The sequence below is a fragment of the Amia ocellicauda genome, chromosome 7 (assembly GCF_036373705.1).
Source record: "Amia ocellicauda isolate fAmiCal2 chromosome 7, fAmiCal2.hap1, whole genome shotgun sequence".
NCBI classification, from domain to species: domain Eukaryota; kingdom Metazoa; phylum Chordata; class Actinopteri; order Amiiformes; family Amiidae; genus Amia; species Amia ocellicauda.
Window position 1 is genome coordinate 2,547,935 of NC_089856.1, and position 16,515 is coordinate 2,564,449.

At 51.0% G+C, this 16,515-nt stretch overlaps 2 protein-coding genes across 8 annotated transcripts in view; one reads left to right on the forward strand and one right to left on the reverse strand.

The window, feature by feature from the left end:
* The window catches only part of pde4a (phosphodiesterase 4A, cAMP-specific), a 51,057-nt gene extending 40,533 nt beyond the window's left edge, over positions 1-10,524 (forward strand). The window contains exons 10-15 of one of the 2 annotated variants that reach the window (XM_066707875.1): positions 1,541-1,705; positions 2,558-2,696; positions 2,903-3,057; positions 3,520-3,642; positions 3,919-4,101; positions 4,193-10,524. In XM_066707875.1, coding sequence (XP_066563972.1) covers positions 1,541-1,705; positions 2,558-2,696; positions 2,903-3,057; positions 3,520-3,642; positions 3,919-4,101; positions 4,193-4,648 — 1,221 coding nt within the window. In that variant the 3' untranslated portion in view covers positions 4,649-10,524. The remainder of the gene's footprint in view (positions 1-1,540; positions 1,706-2,557; positions 2,697-2,902; positions 3,058-3,519; positions 3,643-3,918; positions 4,102-4,192) is intronic. The other variant, XM_066707877.1, reaches the window with a different exon arrangement.
* Positions 10,525-11,132: 608 nt separating this feature from the next.
* Positions 11,133-16,515, reverse strand: part of kank2 (KN motif and ankyrin repeat domains 2) — a 57,553-nt gene continuing 52,170 nt past the window's right edge. For all 6 annotated transcript variants that reach the window (XM_066707880.1, XM_066707879.1, XM_066707878.1 and 3 more), the window contains exons 6-13: positions 16,221-16,329; positions 15,414-15,734; positions 14,769-14,856; positions 14,367-14,586; positions 14,058-14,200; positions 13,473-13,673; positions 13,260-13,358; positions 11,133-13,070 (exon numbers count right to left, since the gene is read on the reverse strand). In XM_066707880.1, the coding sequence (XP_066563977.1) occupies positions 13,014-13,070; positions 13,260-13,358; positions 13,473-13,673; positions 14,058-14,200; positions 14,367-14,586; positions 14,769-14,856; positions 15,414-15,734; positions 16,221-16,329 (1,238 nt within the window). In that variant the 3' untranslated portion in view covers positions 11,133-13,013. The remainder of the gene's footprint in view (positions 13,071-13,259; positions 13,359-13,472; positions 13,674-14,057; positions 14,201-14,366; positions 14,587-14,768; positions 14,857-15,413; positions 15,735-16,220; positions 16,330-16,515) is intronic.

Below are 16,515 nucleotides of genomic sequence, written 5' to 3' on the forward strand. Positions count from 1 at the left end.
GTGGCGGTTTGTCGTTTGCTCTCACACACAAAGGCGGGAGAGAAGCCGCAGAGAGAATAGACTGACCCCCGAGGGTGAGTTTGCTCTGCTGACGGGCCGCTGGGCAGTAACACAATCCAAGTCTGTTTACGACACGGAGGCCCCAGACGGCGGACGCTTTTCATTAAGCTTCGCGGTCTGTGAATAATAACTCATTATATCGGGAAGGGATTGACTTGATACGCCCATCCGAGGAGGACGGAGAGGCGGTCGATATTGTGGAGTATCTTTGTGCGGCGGTTTATTGAGAAGGGTTTGCGTCGGAACACCTCCGTTGACAAGACAGGAATAGTACAGGTTAATGACCTTAAATGCTTGCTAGTGCCAGCTACTGGTTTCTCTCCAGATGGGAGTTTTGCCTTTTACTGGAACCACCACGCCTTTAAAGTATCTCTATTTTTCATTCTTCTCCTTCTTTCCCCCCTCAACCTATCAGATCTGATGCCAGGTGGGAGGTGATGAGGGCAGGGAGGCGAGATCTGTGTTTATGTAACGCCGTTGTAGCTTTCTATTTCATAACATGGACCACAAACCGTGTGCATGCAAATTCCTGGACGTGGGGGGGGGGCGGCAGTCTGTGTATCCCACGGCAATGACAGCCATCTGCAGTGCGTGTGTGTGTGTGTGTCTGTGTGTGTGTGTGTGTGTGCGTGTCTGTGTGCGTGTTTGTGCGTGTGCGTGTGCGTGTGTGTCTGTGTGTGTATGTGTGTCTCTGCGTGTGTGTATGTGTGTCTCTGCGTGTGTGTGTGCGTGTCTGTGTGCGTGTGTGTGTGTGTGTGTGTGCGTCTGTGTGCGTGTGTGTGTGTGTGTGTCTGTGTGTGTGTGTGCGTCTGTGTGCGTGTGTGTGTGTGTGTGTGTCTGTGTGCGTCTGTGTGCGTGTGTGTGTCTGTGTGTCTGTGCGTGTGTGTATGTGTCTGTGCGTGTGTCTGTATGTGCGTGTGTGTGTGTGTGTGTGTGCGTGTGCGTGTGTGTCTGTGTGGATTGCACTTGCATAAGCCCACTCCCTTGTTATAAAACGTTACGTTACGAATTTTTCCAGCAGGGAGTCTAAATGTAGGTCACAGTCTCCTTCAGGGATGTGCACTGAAGTCTCCTCAGCGGCTTCAGATTAAAGCCAAGACGGTAGCTTTGACAGGGAGAGAGAGGAAGAGAGGGAGAGGGAGAGGAGGCTTTCTGACTGGTCTTTAACCACTGAAGCTTAGCGAAAAACCCTGTCCGAGCGATTGATTAATCTGAACGTAGTCGTGTCCTCAACAGTGACCTGTTTTTAGCTGCAGGGGGACAGGAAGGACACACACTGGATCCAATTCTCAAAATATCTATGTTGAGAGAGGAAGTGGCGTCATAGTGGTTGAGTCCAGTTGCGCAGACTTTTCCTCCTTTCCTATGTCCCTGTTTTCCAGATCATCGAAGCTGAGCAATATGTGTACCACTCTTATATTATCCTGCCTCCCAGCCAGTGAGTCTTATCTGTTACACGCGTGTGTGTGTGTCTCTGCAGGAGCGAGATCTGATGAAGACCTTTAAGATCCCAGTGGACACCTTCATCACCTACATCATGACCCTGGAGGACCACTACCACGCCGACGTGGCCTACCACAACAGCCTGCACGCCGCCGACGTCATGCAGTCCACACACGTGCTGCTGTCCACGCCTGCGCTCGACGTGAGTCCCCGTCCACCTCCGCTACAGCAGAAGACGCAGCGCCACGGCACGGCAGAATCTCAGTGCACACGTGTCAGAGCTCAGTCTGTAAACAGAACTGTAGCACACGCATGGGACCCAGCTTGGCATCAGTACAGACACACACACACATATACACACACACACTCATACACACACACATGGACACACACATGCTGACATACACACAGTGTGCTGCCTCACAAAAACAGTCCCACGTCTGCACTAGTCTAGGGACAATACGTTGATTGTAGCTGATCATACATGCAGCCAACATCAGTGTTCTTAGAGTCAAATGTAAGGCAGAAGCCAGTTCACTTTTGGAACTTTGTCAAATGTACTTTTTGTGTGTGCCTGTGTGTGCCTATTTGTGCATGTGTGTGTGCGTGCGTGTGTGTCTGCGAGTGCATGTATGCGTGTATGTCTGTGTCTGTGTGCATATTCATGTGTGTGCCTGTTCATGTGTGTACGTGTGTGCATGTGCGTCTGTGTGTGTGTGTCTGTGCGTGTTTGTGCGCATGCGTGTGTGCCTGTGTGCATGAGTGTCTGTGTGTGCATGTATGTGAGTGTGTGTGTGTGCATGAGTTTGTGCGAGTATGCATGTGTACGTGTGTGTGTGTATGCATGTATGTGAGTGTGTATGGGTGTGTGTGTGTGCACCTGTGTCTGTGTGTGTGTGTGCATGTATGTGTGTGTATGTATGTGTGTATGCGTGTCTGTGTGTGTATGTGTGTATCCTCTGAAGAGTCTATGACCGCAGCTAGCCACGCTGCGCTCGTAGCCTGTGTCCGTGTCACCGAGTCCCAGCCTGTGCCGCTATCCTGTCCTACGCAGCTCCTGAATCTCTCGCCTGTGTGTGGTCTCTCTGGGCAGGCGGTGTTCACAGACCTGGAGATCCTGGCCGCCTTATTCGCGGCTGCCATCCATGACGTGGACCACCCCGGGGTCTCCAACCAGTTCCTCATCAACACCAGTGAGTGCCCGCCGTGTCCCGCTGTCCCCCGTATCCCACAATGCACCTTGTTGTTTTTTACATCAGAGTAGAGTTCCCTCGAGCGCCCGCTGGTCTGTCAGTGCCGCTGGCGCCCTCTGCTGCTGACACAGTATTAGGTTTCTGATGGTCTCGGGAGGGACCACACTGTGTTAAGAAGCGCCGCTGTTCCTCCTCCTTCCCCTCAGACTCGGAGCTGGCCCTGATGTACAACGATGAGTCGGTGCTGGAGAACCACCACCTGGCCGTGGGCTTCAAGCTGCTGCAGGAGGAGAACTGTGACATCTTCCAGAACCTCAGCAAGAGGCAGAGACAGAGTCTGCGCAAGATGGTCATCGACATGGTGAGCAGAGACACACCGGACAGGACAGGGACACAGAGACATGGACAAAGTCAGAGACAAAGACAGACACAGAGACAGATACAGATACAGAGATAGGGACAGAAACAGGGACAGCGAGAGAGGCAGGGAGAGAGAGAGACAGGGACAGGGACAGAGACAGACAAAGACCAACAGGGAAAGACAGGGACAGGCACAGGGACACAGAGACATGGACAAAGACAGGGACAGAGGGATAGGGACAGAGAGACAAAGATGGGGACAGAGACCATGGCAGGGACAGAGGCAGGGACAAAGATAGAGATAGAGACAGAGAGAGAGACAGGGACAGGGACAGACAGGGACAGGGACAGGGGAAAGTTTATTTTCCATGAGGGTTTGTGGTTCACTTTCGTTATGACTTCTGTAACATGTGCCTGTCTCCTTCTCCCTCTCACCCCTCTCTCCTCCCTCTCTCTCTCCCAGGTCCTGGCCACCGACATGTCTAAACACATGAGCCTGTTGGCCGACCTCAAAACCATGGTGGAGACCAAGAAGGTGACGAGCTCAGGGGTGCTGCTGCTGGACCACTACACTGACCGCATACAGGTGAGGCACTGGGCCATCCGGACGGAGGCTCTTTATAGCGCTCCCCAACCTCACAGGCCGGCGGTGCCGACGGGCCCGTCCTCCGAGGGGCATCAGAGCGGGCCGTAAGCCCCGGCCCGGGCCGCCAGTTCTGTTGTGGCAAACGCGCAAACTTACGGCCCGCTCCCGTGGCCAACACGACCCGCTGCCAGCATGTGGCACCAAAACAAAGCAAGATCTGTCTAATGCGTGTGTCTGTTTGCGTGTGCGTGTGCGTGTGTGCGTGCGTGTGTCCAGGTGCTGAGGAACATGGTGCACTGCGCGGACCTCAGCAACCCCACCAAGCCACTGGAGATCTACCGCCAGTGGACCGACCGCATCATGGAGGAGTTCTTCCGGCAGGGGGACAAGGAGCGCGAGCGGGGCATGGAGATCAGCCCCATGTGTGATAAGCACACGGCGTCGGTGGAGAAGTCGCAGGTGAGCGCCGGGACGGGGGCACACGGCCACCGGGGGCGTGGTGTGAGAGACGAGACCGCCCTCTCACCCTCTCTCCCTCTCTCTCGCTCAGGTGGGCTTCATCGATTACATCGTCCACCCGCTGTGGGAGACGTGGGCTGACCTGGTGCACCCGGACGCGCAGGACATCCTGGACGCCCTGGAGGACAACCGGGACTGGTACCAGAGCATGATCCCCCAGAGCCCCTCGCCGCCCCCCGACGACCCGGACAAGGAGCCCGACGCCTGCCTGGACAAGTTCCAGTTCGAGCTGACCCTGGAGGAGGAGGGCGAGGACCCTGAGGGCCGGGGCAACGGGGGCTCGCCCTGCCACAACCACCTGGGGGAGAACTGCTGCTCCCCGGGGCCCCCCGAGCACGGCGCCGGCCGCGGCCCCCCGGGACAGGAGGGCGGCCTGGGGGAGTCGGGCGTGGTGGTGGTGGTGGTGGGCGAGAACGGACACTCCGAGGGGAGCCCTGAGGAGGAGGACGACGAGGAGGAGCTGCTGTCCTCCCCCGCCGAGACATGAGAAACAAACTCCTCCCCCCCTTCCCTTTCTTTTTACCCCAACTGCACCCCCACCACCCCTCCCTCCTGTGCACCCCTCTCTGCCGGAGGGGTATTTGGCAGTTGTGGCTGCTGGTGACTGTGAACGTGGCCGACTGGTTTGATTGGCTGGCTGGCTGGCTCGTTTCATTGGACGACTGGCTGGCTCCTTTCATTGGCTGGCTGGCTCGTTGGATTGGCTGGCCGGTCGGCTGACTGGGAGAAACTTGGGAAATCGGGAACAAAGCCCTCGTTCTGGTTTCCCGTCACAAACATACCCCCCCACTCCCCTACGGCAGGACTGTCCGCCACTCGACTCCAAGGACTAACGAGACGACAACAACAAACCAATAAGAGACACAGGAAGTAAAAAAAAAGACATTTTTAATTTATTTTTTAAAAAGGGAACAAAATAATAATAAAAAAAGATTACACAGCAACTGTAGATTTCGAATGTGCGGCGGAGTCCCCCTGCTGGTGGGACGCAGGAACTGCAGAAACGAAGAATCGGAGGAACCTTATTTTATGGGCCATTTGAGACACTGTAGCACTCTGGACATTTTATATATTTCTATGTATATTTATATATGCATAATATATATATATATATATATATATATATATATATATATATATATACATATATATAGATACACAACAGGGGAATGGGATCGGAGATGCATAGGGCTTTGAAGAGGAGATTTTATTATTTTTTATGATTTCACGGGGATAAAGCCATTTCTAACTTGAAAGGATCATTTATTTTTTTGGCCGTTCGTTCGTTCGTTCGTTCGTTCGTTCGTTCGTTTCTTCGTCTGTCCGTCCGTCTTAATTTTTTCATTTGAGTTGGAGTTCAAACGAGCAAGCGAACCCTACCGAACGCATCTTCCATTTCTGTCGGAAAGATACACTCCACCTGGGATTGTGCCGTGATTTTCTGGGGGTTCGGGTGGAACTCGGACACCTTTGGATTTGCCGAGCAGAGACGGGACGAAACGAGACAAAGATGGACGCTGGAGCCGGACCGCAGCCCTTCCCCCTCTGTCTCCCTTTACTTCGAGTGCTGCTGTACTGATTGGCCACGTGCCTTTTTACCCTACAGGCCCCTGTGCTTGTAGCTATGGTCAAGCAATGAATCACAGATGGGACTTTCTGTTATCTTCTGTTCACTGATTTCCAGTTAGTCGCCTTTACTTTGGTTGGTTGTTTTCAATGCTGTTGTTTGTTTGTTTGTTGTTTATTTATTGTTTCCCTGAGGAAAGTTGCCTCCAGGGGGGTGTCCTAACGAGAAATGAAACGCCACATTTTACAGACGCAGGAGGGAGGGAGGCGCTCGAGTCTCCTCCTCCTCCTCGCTATCTCTTAAGAATTCAGCAGTAAGTCTTCCTCTGTTCTGTTTGTTTTTGTTTGTTTTGCACAAAATGGCAATACCGGGAGGAAGGTGTGTGTGTCTGAGAGAGATGCAATCTTCAAAAGTTATTGTTCTTTCGGGGAATTCTCAGTTGGTTCGTTAACTAACCGATCCAGAGACTGAATATGGAGTGTGTGCGTGTCTGTGTTGTGTTGTGTGTGTGTGTGTGTGTGTGTGTGTGTGTTATAAATATAACCAGGCTCTCCATTGGCACCTATACAGTTGTATACATTTTCGGACTCTTGCTGCTTTTGTTTTCGTCTCTTTAAATGCACCGTGTTTGAGGCGCGATTCTGCTGCTTAGCGCGCCCCGGATTCGGCCTCGAACAGCTTTGCCAAATAAACAGTCGATATCAGACGTCAAATGAAAACATTTAAGCTGAACCACTTTACATAAAACACACAATACGAGCCCATGGAAAGCCCTCGTTCACATATATATATATATATATATATATATATATATATATGGCACACAGACAAAAAACGTATTAATTCTTGCCAAATCATTCTGTCATTTCCTGTCGGTGCCCCAGGCGTGTGAGATCTCTTGAACAGAGATCCACACGGAGCAGATGATATCTTTTTCAGTAGACGGTGGAAATCCGTGATCCCTCTATTGTTGTCTGTAGACCAAATTGTGCGTGCGTAGGTGGAAAATGTATACAACATATTTTCAACATAAATATATGTATTGCAGATTAAAATACAAAACAAATGTGAGGGTCACCCATATCTAGCCTATATTAAAACCACAGGCAGCGGGGAGAGGATGAGGCTCATGGGTGGGCATGGGGTGACAGGCCTCCGAGCTTCTGTCAATATGTTTTTCTTTTGCCTTAAAGTTAACGCAGCTCGTGGAGCCCCCCACCGGCCGCTGCGTCCCCCAGAGAGAGAGAGACGAGAGGGAGACTCCCCTCTGATCGGGGAGAGTCTTCCCGGCGTCGCTCGGCTCTGAGGCCCCTGTATGCCAGCGAACATGGTGTAACATGCTGGTCACGTGTTATATAGTCAATCTGCGCACACGGGCGTGTAAGCTTCAGTCCTGTCCTTAGAGACGGGTTTGTGTTTGGCCGTTTAGTGGCTCATATTGTAATCCGTTGTTTTATGTTGTGTTGTGTTTGATTGTAGGAAATGATGAGAGACCCTATATTCAGTCTCCTCGGCGGGAGTCTCTGGACGGGGGCCGGTGGACAGACTGAGGTTTATTCTAGATACAATTCGCTCACGGCTCCATGCAGTCCCCGCCTTTCTCGGTGCGGTGCGGTTTTGAAGAGAAAGACGCATTTCTCTGCCTGAGCCAAGCAGTCGGGAGTGGGGGTGCAGGCCTCTGGCAGTGGGGGCTCCGCTAGCGTTGTCCAGTTCGGAGGTGCCATATATACCCATCGATAGCGTCCGCAATTGCTCTGATTTGGCCTCTTTGCCAGGATCCCCAAATTTCAAATCTCTGTTCCGGCGTTTCAACCCGTCTATGAAGATGAAGCTGAACAGAGATATTCTGGATTGGATGACTCACCTCTATGCTACAGGTCACTGGTCACGTCCTATAGGTCCAGTATAGAAACTGCTCGGTACAAGGCGAGATTTGGGGAACAGCTATGACATCATACTCAGTGACTTGGGGATCCCCGGCAAAGTTAGTCGAGATGTTTTGTAAATTTGACACGGTTTGGTTTGTAAGCGCCATTTAAGAGCTCCCGAGAGCAAACAAGACATTACAAACACCGGGCTGCTCTCTCTCTCTCTCTGTCTGTCTGTCTCTCACTTCAACATCGTGCTGTCATCATTTCACAGTCGCCGGTACGGTCAGTTGTGGGGGTCACACCAGAACAGCCCAACACCGCTGGCCGAGGCTGAAAGGACGAGATGCTCGGCACCGCGGAGTTCAACGTACTTCGTTTTAAACACCTTCCTGTTTTTGTTTTATTGTTTATTATTATTCCCGCTGTACGTCAGGTTCGGTTCTGAAGTTGCCGGGGCTGGCCCTTCTCGGAGGTCCCAGTCGGGGGGGTTCACTTCACCACAGCTGACACGTGTGACAGCCCGGGCACTCGTACACGCACACGCACACGCACATGCAGGGATGGTGCTCGGGAAGTTGGCATTCATACCACGGGGCAGGTAAAGGACAGCCAGGCAGCCGGGTGGGTTCTGGTGGCCGCGGGCCGCTCCGTTCTCTCCAGTAATAAGGGCGTCGGGCTCCTGCTGGGAATGCCGGTGGCTCGGACCCGTATCCGATGCGGAGAGGCGTGTGTTCGCCCGTTTCCCAGCGCCGCTCTTTTCTTTCCGTTTTGTTTGTTTGTGTGTTTGTTTGTTTGTTTGTTTGTTTTGATGTGGGTAAGTTATGAAAAAAAAACAATTGCCATTTTAACACAATACTGTAGCAATTCTTTCTTATTAATTAATTATTTAATTAATTGCTGCCATCCTTTTTAAAACAATGAAAAAAATAGAATATGCCTCAAGTGTTCTCTGAATGGTTCGTGTACAGTTTTTATTTTTGTATGATTCTGTTTGACGGCTTGGAATTTATTCTATTATGATTATTATTATGATTATTATTATTATTATTATTATTATTATTGTTTGTTTTGTACATACTGTAATGTTGGACTGTAAATTATTGATTCTATAAAGAAGAAGCGCATCACCTGACTTTCTTTTTGTAACTTTCCTCGTGGTGGTGAGATTGAGTCAATGCTCTTGGTGAGATTTTAAATCGCTGCAATCGCCCCCCCCCCAGCTTTCTCTATCGCTCCACTCTCCCTGCCCCCAACCTTTCTTTATGTATATTTACATTGTATAAAAAGACAATAGACAAATTTGACACTGTAGACTCATGAATAACCGATATGAAAGCGTGTCTCGCACTCTTCGGTAGCTCCTGTCCTCGACGCTCGTCTCAGTTCGTACCCGCGCCAAACCACGGAGGGGACCAGTTTGTGAACCGAGGGATTTTATAGGGCAAGTTAAACAGATCCAAGTCCAGCAATAGGCTTTCAAAAAAGACAAAGATCGTTTTCCAATAATTTGGTATATATATGTATATGTTTGGTCCTCATTTTTCTATTTCTTTCCCCCCAAAGTCAAAAGCAATATTTACCAAAGATTTCTGTTCACATTCTGCACACATTAAACGCCTTCGCCCAGCCTGCAACGTTTTACCGTAGACCCCCCGAATACCTGCCCATATCGGTTGGGTGATGTCATATCTAAAATCACTTATTGAGCAAAATCACTTAGAGTTCAATAACGATGGACCTGCCCCGAATCTCACACAATGCCAAAGGAGAGAGTATAGAGACTCTGTAAATGTACGAATTGCCTGTCTCAAGCTGTGTGATGTCACCAGTTGACTCAAGCTGTGTGATGTCACAGCACGGGCAGTGAAGTAAACAAGCGACACAGACCCAAGATCCCTCCCTGGTTAGGCTTTCAGAATCGCTCACGCCTGAAACCCAGTTGCTCCAGTGTCACGTACGCGTTGCCCGGGGGCGACCCCAGGGGCGTCTGAAGGAACAGTGCGGTGTGAGGGGCATGTTGCGTGTCTCGGCGGTGGGAATACAGCATGTTTGCCTCTCCCAGTGAAGAGGACACAAGCCTGTCTCTCTGTCCGGGTGTTTCAGAGCGTGAGGGGGCGTCGGCATCTTCTCTCTCCTTGCAATAAACAGCCAAAGAGATGTCAAGCAGACGTTGGGACCCCGGGGGGCTGCGAGCCGAGGGCGCAGGACGCGGGAGAGGAGAGGAGAGGTCTGGGGCTCTATATATAGTACAGACATACAGACACTTAATCGCATTGGAAGATAGATATCGTCTATTCTCATCTTTGCCACATCTTTTCTTCGGTGTTCAATATTGTCGAGCGATGTCTTGGAAAGTATTAACAAGAACAGGGTTAGGATGTCACTGGAGACATCGACACCGGCGTGTCTGTCACGTGTGCGAGTGACGTGTGAGCCTCCGTCCACCGGTGGGCGTGGCTTGTTGATTATTCACGGTGACGTCTCCGATGGCAGCTGGGTTTGAGGGTGACGGACGTTCGTGAATATTTCCGTTTGCTCGGAAATCATTTTATATCCTCTTCCTCAAACAACAGTCTGTCTGTGATCTGTGAACCTCTATCAAAGGCTTGTTCAAATTAATGGGAAAAAAAAGAAACACCATTAAAACTGATTGTAATATTTGTAAATTATATTGATGTAACTTGTAAAATGTGTCCAAAAGAAAAAAACAATAGAAATCTAAAGTCTAGGTTATTTTTTATGATATTATTTTTATTATATATTATTTTTCTTTTCAGAGAGAATTATCCAAGTGCTGGGGTTTCATTTCTGTGAAATTAAAAGGCAACTTATAAGTTAATGACAATATATAAATATATATATATGTATATTTTTTTCCTTTGATTTCACTGTAAGGTACTGTAAAGTGTGTTCAAAAATAAAGGATGATTTTTTTTAATATAAACCGCAAAATAAAAAGCATGAAGACATTTTATGCAACACCCTTGTGTCAGCGGCGCGTCATTTGTGTGCAGTTGTGCGTCACCGCAGTGTGGTGTAATACTGCGGTTCAGCCACACGGGAGAAATTATCGCGTTGTGAATTTAAGGTAACCTTGATGAAGAATTCATGTGTGTGTCAGTACAGTACAGGTATACCTCCCTTTGTATGAATTCAATAGCCAGGGATTCATAATAGCAGGCATTTATGACATAGATTAATTGTCAAATTAATAAAAAAATATATATATATTATAATAAATGTGGGCAAAACAGCCCTTTCAGGACGCCATGGCTGTGAGAAACTGAGCATCTGTGTAAGAGATGTCAATAGCAGGCAAACATTAATTAAGTGTCACGAAGAAATAAAATGCAGTTTATCAGTCTGTAGTCTAGATTATCTGGGTTTCAGTGCTTTGATCCATTTCATTTTTCAGTCTGTTGACCCTTTATCGATTTTAGCTGATAATTATTGTATTCATTACAAACTGTTTGTGTGGAAGGAGTTGTGTGTTTTTATCACACGGGACACACAAATATTCCACAGAGACGGGGTTTGGGAAATGTCAGGATATTTTATACACAGCATAAATACAAGTTTCGGGATTTAGCTTTTTTTGCTCCAACAAGGAGGACACAGGGGAAATGATACAAAAACAACAGCAGGAACTCATAGTAATGTGACCATCTTACACAATTCAAAAAACATATATGATCGACAAGCCTGTGAGTTGATGTATATAGAGATTTGCATACGGATAGTAGAAACATACATAGAAAGACAGAGTTAAATTATACAAATATAAAATACTCCGGTTATACAACAGGGTTGCGTTCAGGCTACGTTTGCTAGGAAAGACTTGTGAGACAAAAAAACAAACTACAAAGATCTAAACTAAATACTTGTGACTGTTTTATTTCAAAGTGGATTATATTGAGTTGTATCTTTGGCTTGACATTTCATGTTTACGTGATGGTTCTTTAAATAATGAAAAAGGTTCTTATATAGCTTTATATATGGTTGTCATATACTCATTCATTTTGGTTTACATGTTCCTTGACTAAACATTCTTCATCTCTTCCGCACTTCCGTTGAACCGCTAAAAAAACAACAGCAAGCTGATTCTGAAGCCGTCCGCCAGCTTCCCAGTTTAATAGACTGGGGAGAGCCGTGGCCATCGCTAAAACTACGCACACCTCCCCCCCGACTCTGACATAAGACTGTCCTCGATCACTCCTTCACACCCGAAAGTCACACATCAATCCTCTCCTCTTCACCTCCCGGGCGGACCAATCAGACTCAAAACGAATGAGGGCCAGAGCTCCCGAAACGCACGCGTCTCCCTCGAGCCGGCCGTCGTGGGCAGGAAGCTCGGCCTCGATTCACTCCTCTGACAGGCGAGACATTGTGCATCAGGTGACGTCCAGCTGCGGAAGTGTAGGCAAGTTTAGACAGACACTGTCCGAGGGGGGGAAAAACATCCTACAGACATTGTCACTTTTAAAAAACGAGAGATTTTGAAAACCGCGATGTCGAAAAAGTACAAAAATCTTCGAGTTTGCGATTGTTGGGCGTACAGGAGGTATTCTTGACTTCCAAAGTAGAAAACAACAGTTTGTCGGACGCAACTGCTGGTATTTAAAAACAAAATGAAAGCAGGCGAGGATCGCAGGAGGGGCGCGCTCTCTGCAGGACTCACCACGTTTAAATAGAAAAGCATCAGCTATATATACTTTTTGCATGAGACACGGGAGACGCGCGTGCCAGGGCTGAGTTGCGCAGCAGGTGCCCTCGCATGGTATGCTTTCCACGCCGATGGAAGGATGCAAAATAAGAACAGCTCTTTCTCCCGCGATTGCCGGCCTCACCGCGATGGGACCGGGCTCCGGGCGGAGACGCGGGGGTGCGGCTGCTTCCTGTGCCTTCTCCCCGTGACGGTCCGCCCTCTGGGAAGGCGGTTCAGGTCTCTTCGTGTCTCTCCTGCTCGTGTCCGGCCCCGAAGGGAGACGTTATTTTTCCTCCCCCATTGATGCACGCTGTTCCTTCCCGGGACGCAGCTCGTCGCAGGAGAGGGAGCCGCCTTCAGACACTACAGTTCGGGGGCTGGCGCAGGCGTCCTCCCCCCACCGTGGGTCACAGTGCGATGGACGCCTGTAGTCCAGGTGCAGCAGTTAGGATGGGAGTCAAAAAGAAAGGATTTTTGTTGTAATATATAGATTACCGAAACAAAAATTGGTATAGAGGCTCTGATTCATGGGGGTAAGAAGGAGGTGCCGCAAAACAGGAGCCCCCGGCCGGGAGAGGGAGAGAGTGAGTGTGTGTGTGGATGGGGGGACAATATCACCCCCCAGCTTTTTTAACACACACTCACTCCACGGCGCCGGGGGAGGCAGTGGGCGCAGACGGGAGAGGGACAGAGTCGGACCCGGGGGCAGTTACTTCGCTTCTGCAGGGGGAGGCGCTGTGCCCAGGTGCAAAGCCTTCTGGGTCACCTGGGGAGAAAGCAAAATGCAAAGAACATTGTTTAGTGTATACCGCCATCCCGAGCTGATATTAGATCCTGATCTGTGCGGCTGAGGTTTTGTGTCCATCCCTCCGTTCACCCGCAATAAACTAAAACAACCAGTAACGGGTCCGAGGGTTTTGCAATAGTGCCGGGGTTCGGCGCGTCGGAGACTCACGGGGGACGGGGGCTTGGCGAAGTTGAGATGGGCGTACAGGAGGACGGCGATGTCATTCTGGTTGGCCTCCAGGGCGATGGACAGGGCCGTGCTGCCGTCCTGAAACACACAGAGAGAGAGAGAGAGAGAGTGTGAGAACGAGAGGACCCTCGGCACGGACCCGCCGGCGTCTCTCCCGGCTCTCTGAGCGTGCGGCGTCCAGCGGTCACTCACATTGTCCGTCAGCGTGGCGTCGCAGCCGGGCACGGCCAGCAGCTGCTTGACGATGTCCACGTGTCCGTGTTCGCAGGCGCACATCAGCGCCGTGGAGCCGTCGTCGTCCTGCACGTTCACGCTGGCCCCACACGCCAGCAGGGCGCCCACCATGTCCCCGCGCCCGTGGCTCACCGCCAACATGAGGGCTGTCTGACCGGCCTGGAGAGAGAGAGAGAGAGAGAGAGAGAGAGCGAAAGAGAGAGTGAGTCATTTTGATGCCACTTTGATCTGTATCTTGTGTGCCCAGCTTTTCTCTCCAAGACAAAGTGAAAGAGAGACACAGTTGGACAGGGCTGGCAGATAGAGAGGGAAACATATTTCTATGATTTTATCCAGTGAGAAAGAGAGAGAGGAGGGATGGAGACAGGGAGGGAGGGAGACAGACAGATAGGGAGGGAGAGAGAGAGATGGAGAGAGACAGACAGGGAGGGAGGGAGGGAGGGAGAGAGAGATGGAGAAAGACAGATGGAGAGAGAGAGACAGGCAGGGAGGGAGAAAGACAGAGAGGGAGGGCACTTTAAGGGGGCCGTGGAGGTGGGTTACCTGGCTGGCCTTGGCGTTGACATCTCCCGTCCTCAGCAGCTGAGTGACCGTGTCCAGGTCGCTGTCTGAGTGGAAGGCAGCCAGAGCCGTCAGCATGATGGCGGTGTAGCCAGCCTTGTTCTGCTTATCTGCGTTACACAGACCTGGGGAGGGAGGGAGGGAGAGAGAGAGAGAGAGAGAGAGAGAGAGAGAATATATTTCAGACACGATCACCAAAATTTAAATAAATTCACAAACGTCTCTTGTGGCCCAACATCAGCCGCCCCCTGGTTGGGGCCCTCGGCGCGGGTTCGGCGCCCCCCGGCTCACCGGTGTCCAGCAGCAGCCTGACGACGGGGAAGTTGGAGTGCGAGACGGTGTAGTGCAGCGCCGTGTTGCCGTTGCCGTCCGCCATGTTGACGATGAACTCCAGCAGCTGCGGCGACACGGACCGGAACAGCGCCATGTACTGCCGCACCGCCTCCGGGTCGGCCGCCTTGTGGCAGGAGATGCGCAGCCACTCCTGCAGCACCGTGGTGTAGGCCGTCCTCTGCCGAGGGGCGGGAGAGAAAAGGAGGGAGGGACCGGCAGCAGGAGAGAGGAGGGAGGGGAAAGAGTCTTAAATGAGACCGGCTGAAATGGAGCGTTTATCCATTCGCACGCACCGATCGCTCACACACAGCGCCTCGTTAGTGAGGACTCGAGTGTCGGTATGAATGAAGGGCTCCTCACCACCCCCTGCTGGCTGAACGCGCTGGGCTCCCCCAGGGCTGTCTGTAGGGTCCGGCAGGCCGACATGAAGCTGTCACTCAGCTCCAGTCTGCAGAGGAGAGAGAGGGAGATGGGGGGAGAGAGGGGAGAGCAAAATATTAGATTTTTAACACCTTTATTTCAAAATTCTAACCAGACACATACAAAATGAGCTATAAACATATTCTACACATAAAAAAACAAAACATGGCACCTTCCATGCGAGAGTGAGAGGAGAGTAAAAGAGAGAAAGAGAGGGGAGACAGAGTGACAGACCAGGGGTGTCGGACTCTGGTCCTGGGGGGCGCAGTGTCTGCTGGTCAACAGGAGAACCCAATTACTTAATGTCATTATTGACCCAGGTGGGCTTATCTAAAATAATAATTTTTGTTGCCGATTAAATTAATCCAGTTAATTGCTTAATTAGACCAATTAAGGAGCTGAGAGCTGCACTGGAGAGATTAAAGAGCAGAAGAGGGAAAAGAAAAATTAGAGAGCAGAGTAAAAGAGAGAGAGCAGGTTGTGCTGCTTTGATGGACAACACCATCAGATATTGTGGCACATCCTAAACAACACCCCCCACGAGGACACAGTGCTGTGACACCCATGACCTGCCCCGGGACGCACCTGATCTCTTGGGACTGCGTCTCTGGAGCGCTCTCCCCGGCCGCACCCTCGCTCAGGCCCTGTTCGGCGGTGGGAGCAGGGGCCGTGGCTGGTGGCGGGGTGGGCGTGGGGGTGGGTGTCGGGGTGATGTCCTCTGGCTGGGGTTGGGGCTCCGGGGGGGCCACGGAAGACCCCTGGCCGGGCACCGCGGGGGGGGCGGACTGAGTGGCGGCGGCCCTGGCCTCGGGCAGGCGTTCGTTGGCCTCGTGGTACTCGCTCTCTGAGCTCTCCCCGTCCTCCGAGCTCTCAGAGCTGCTCTCCGACGAGGAGGTGGACTCGTAGCTGCGGGGAGAGGACAGGCACGGCTCACTGGACCCGATTCACCGGCCTGGAGACGGACTCCCCAACCCTGACTGCGGTCCAGTCACGGCACACAGCGGCAAATCCATCATACATGTGAGCATGACTCTCCACACGGGCCACAGTTACTAAGACTGTAATTTCTGGGGTGATTTCAATTTCTGGTCGGTGCAGAACCGTTTCAAAATGCTTTGGCTATAAACTTAAACATGTCTGTCTGTCTCTCTGCCTTTCCATGTCCGTCTCTCTCTCTCTCTCTCTCTGCATCCAGTTGTCTCTCTCTATCTCTCTGTGTCCGTCTGTCTCTCTGTCTCTCTCTCTGTGTCTGTCTTTCTCTCTCTCTCTGTGTGTGTCTCTCTGTCTCTCTGTGTCCGTCTCTGTCTTTGTCTCTGTCTCTCTCTCTCTCCGCTGGCTCTCAGACTCATTCCCTCGGAGAGTCCGGTCCCCCCCGGGTCTTTGCTTACGTACCCTCCATTGACTCCTATGAACTGCAGGTTCTTCTTGGTGTTAGGCGAGTCCGCACGGCCCTCGCTGTCCTTACTCTTCATGATGGACTTCAGGCCGGACTGCGGCGAGGCTGGGAGAGAAGAGACGCGCGGACACAGATGTCAGGGGTGGGCTCTGCTGGAGACCAGGCCAGCAGCCTGCAGTCGGTCGTTAAGTCAGTCCAATTCAACACAAATGTGTGTGTGTGTGTGTGTGTGTGTGTGTGAGAAGGCTAAAACACATATAAAAACAGAGCACAACTATCTGTGCTGTGATC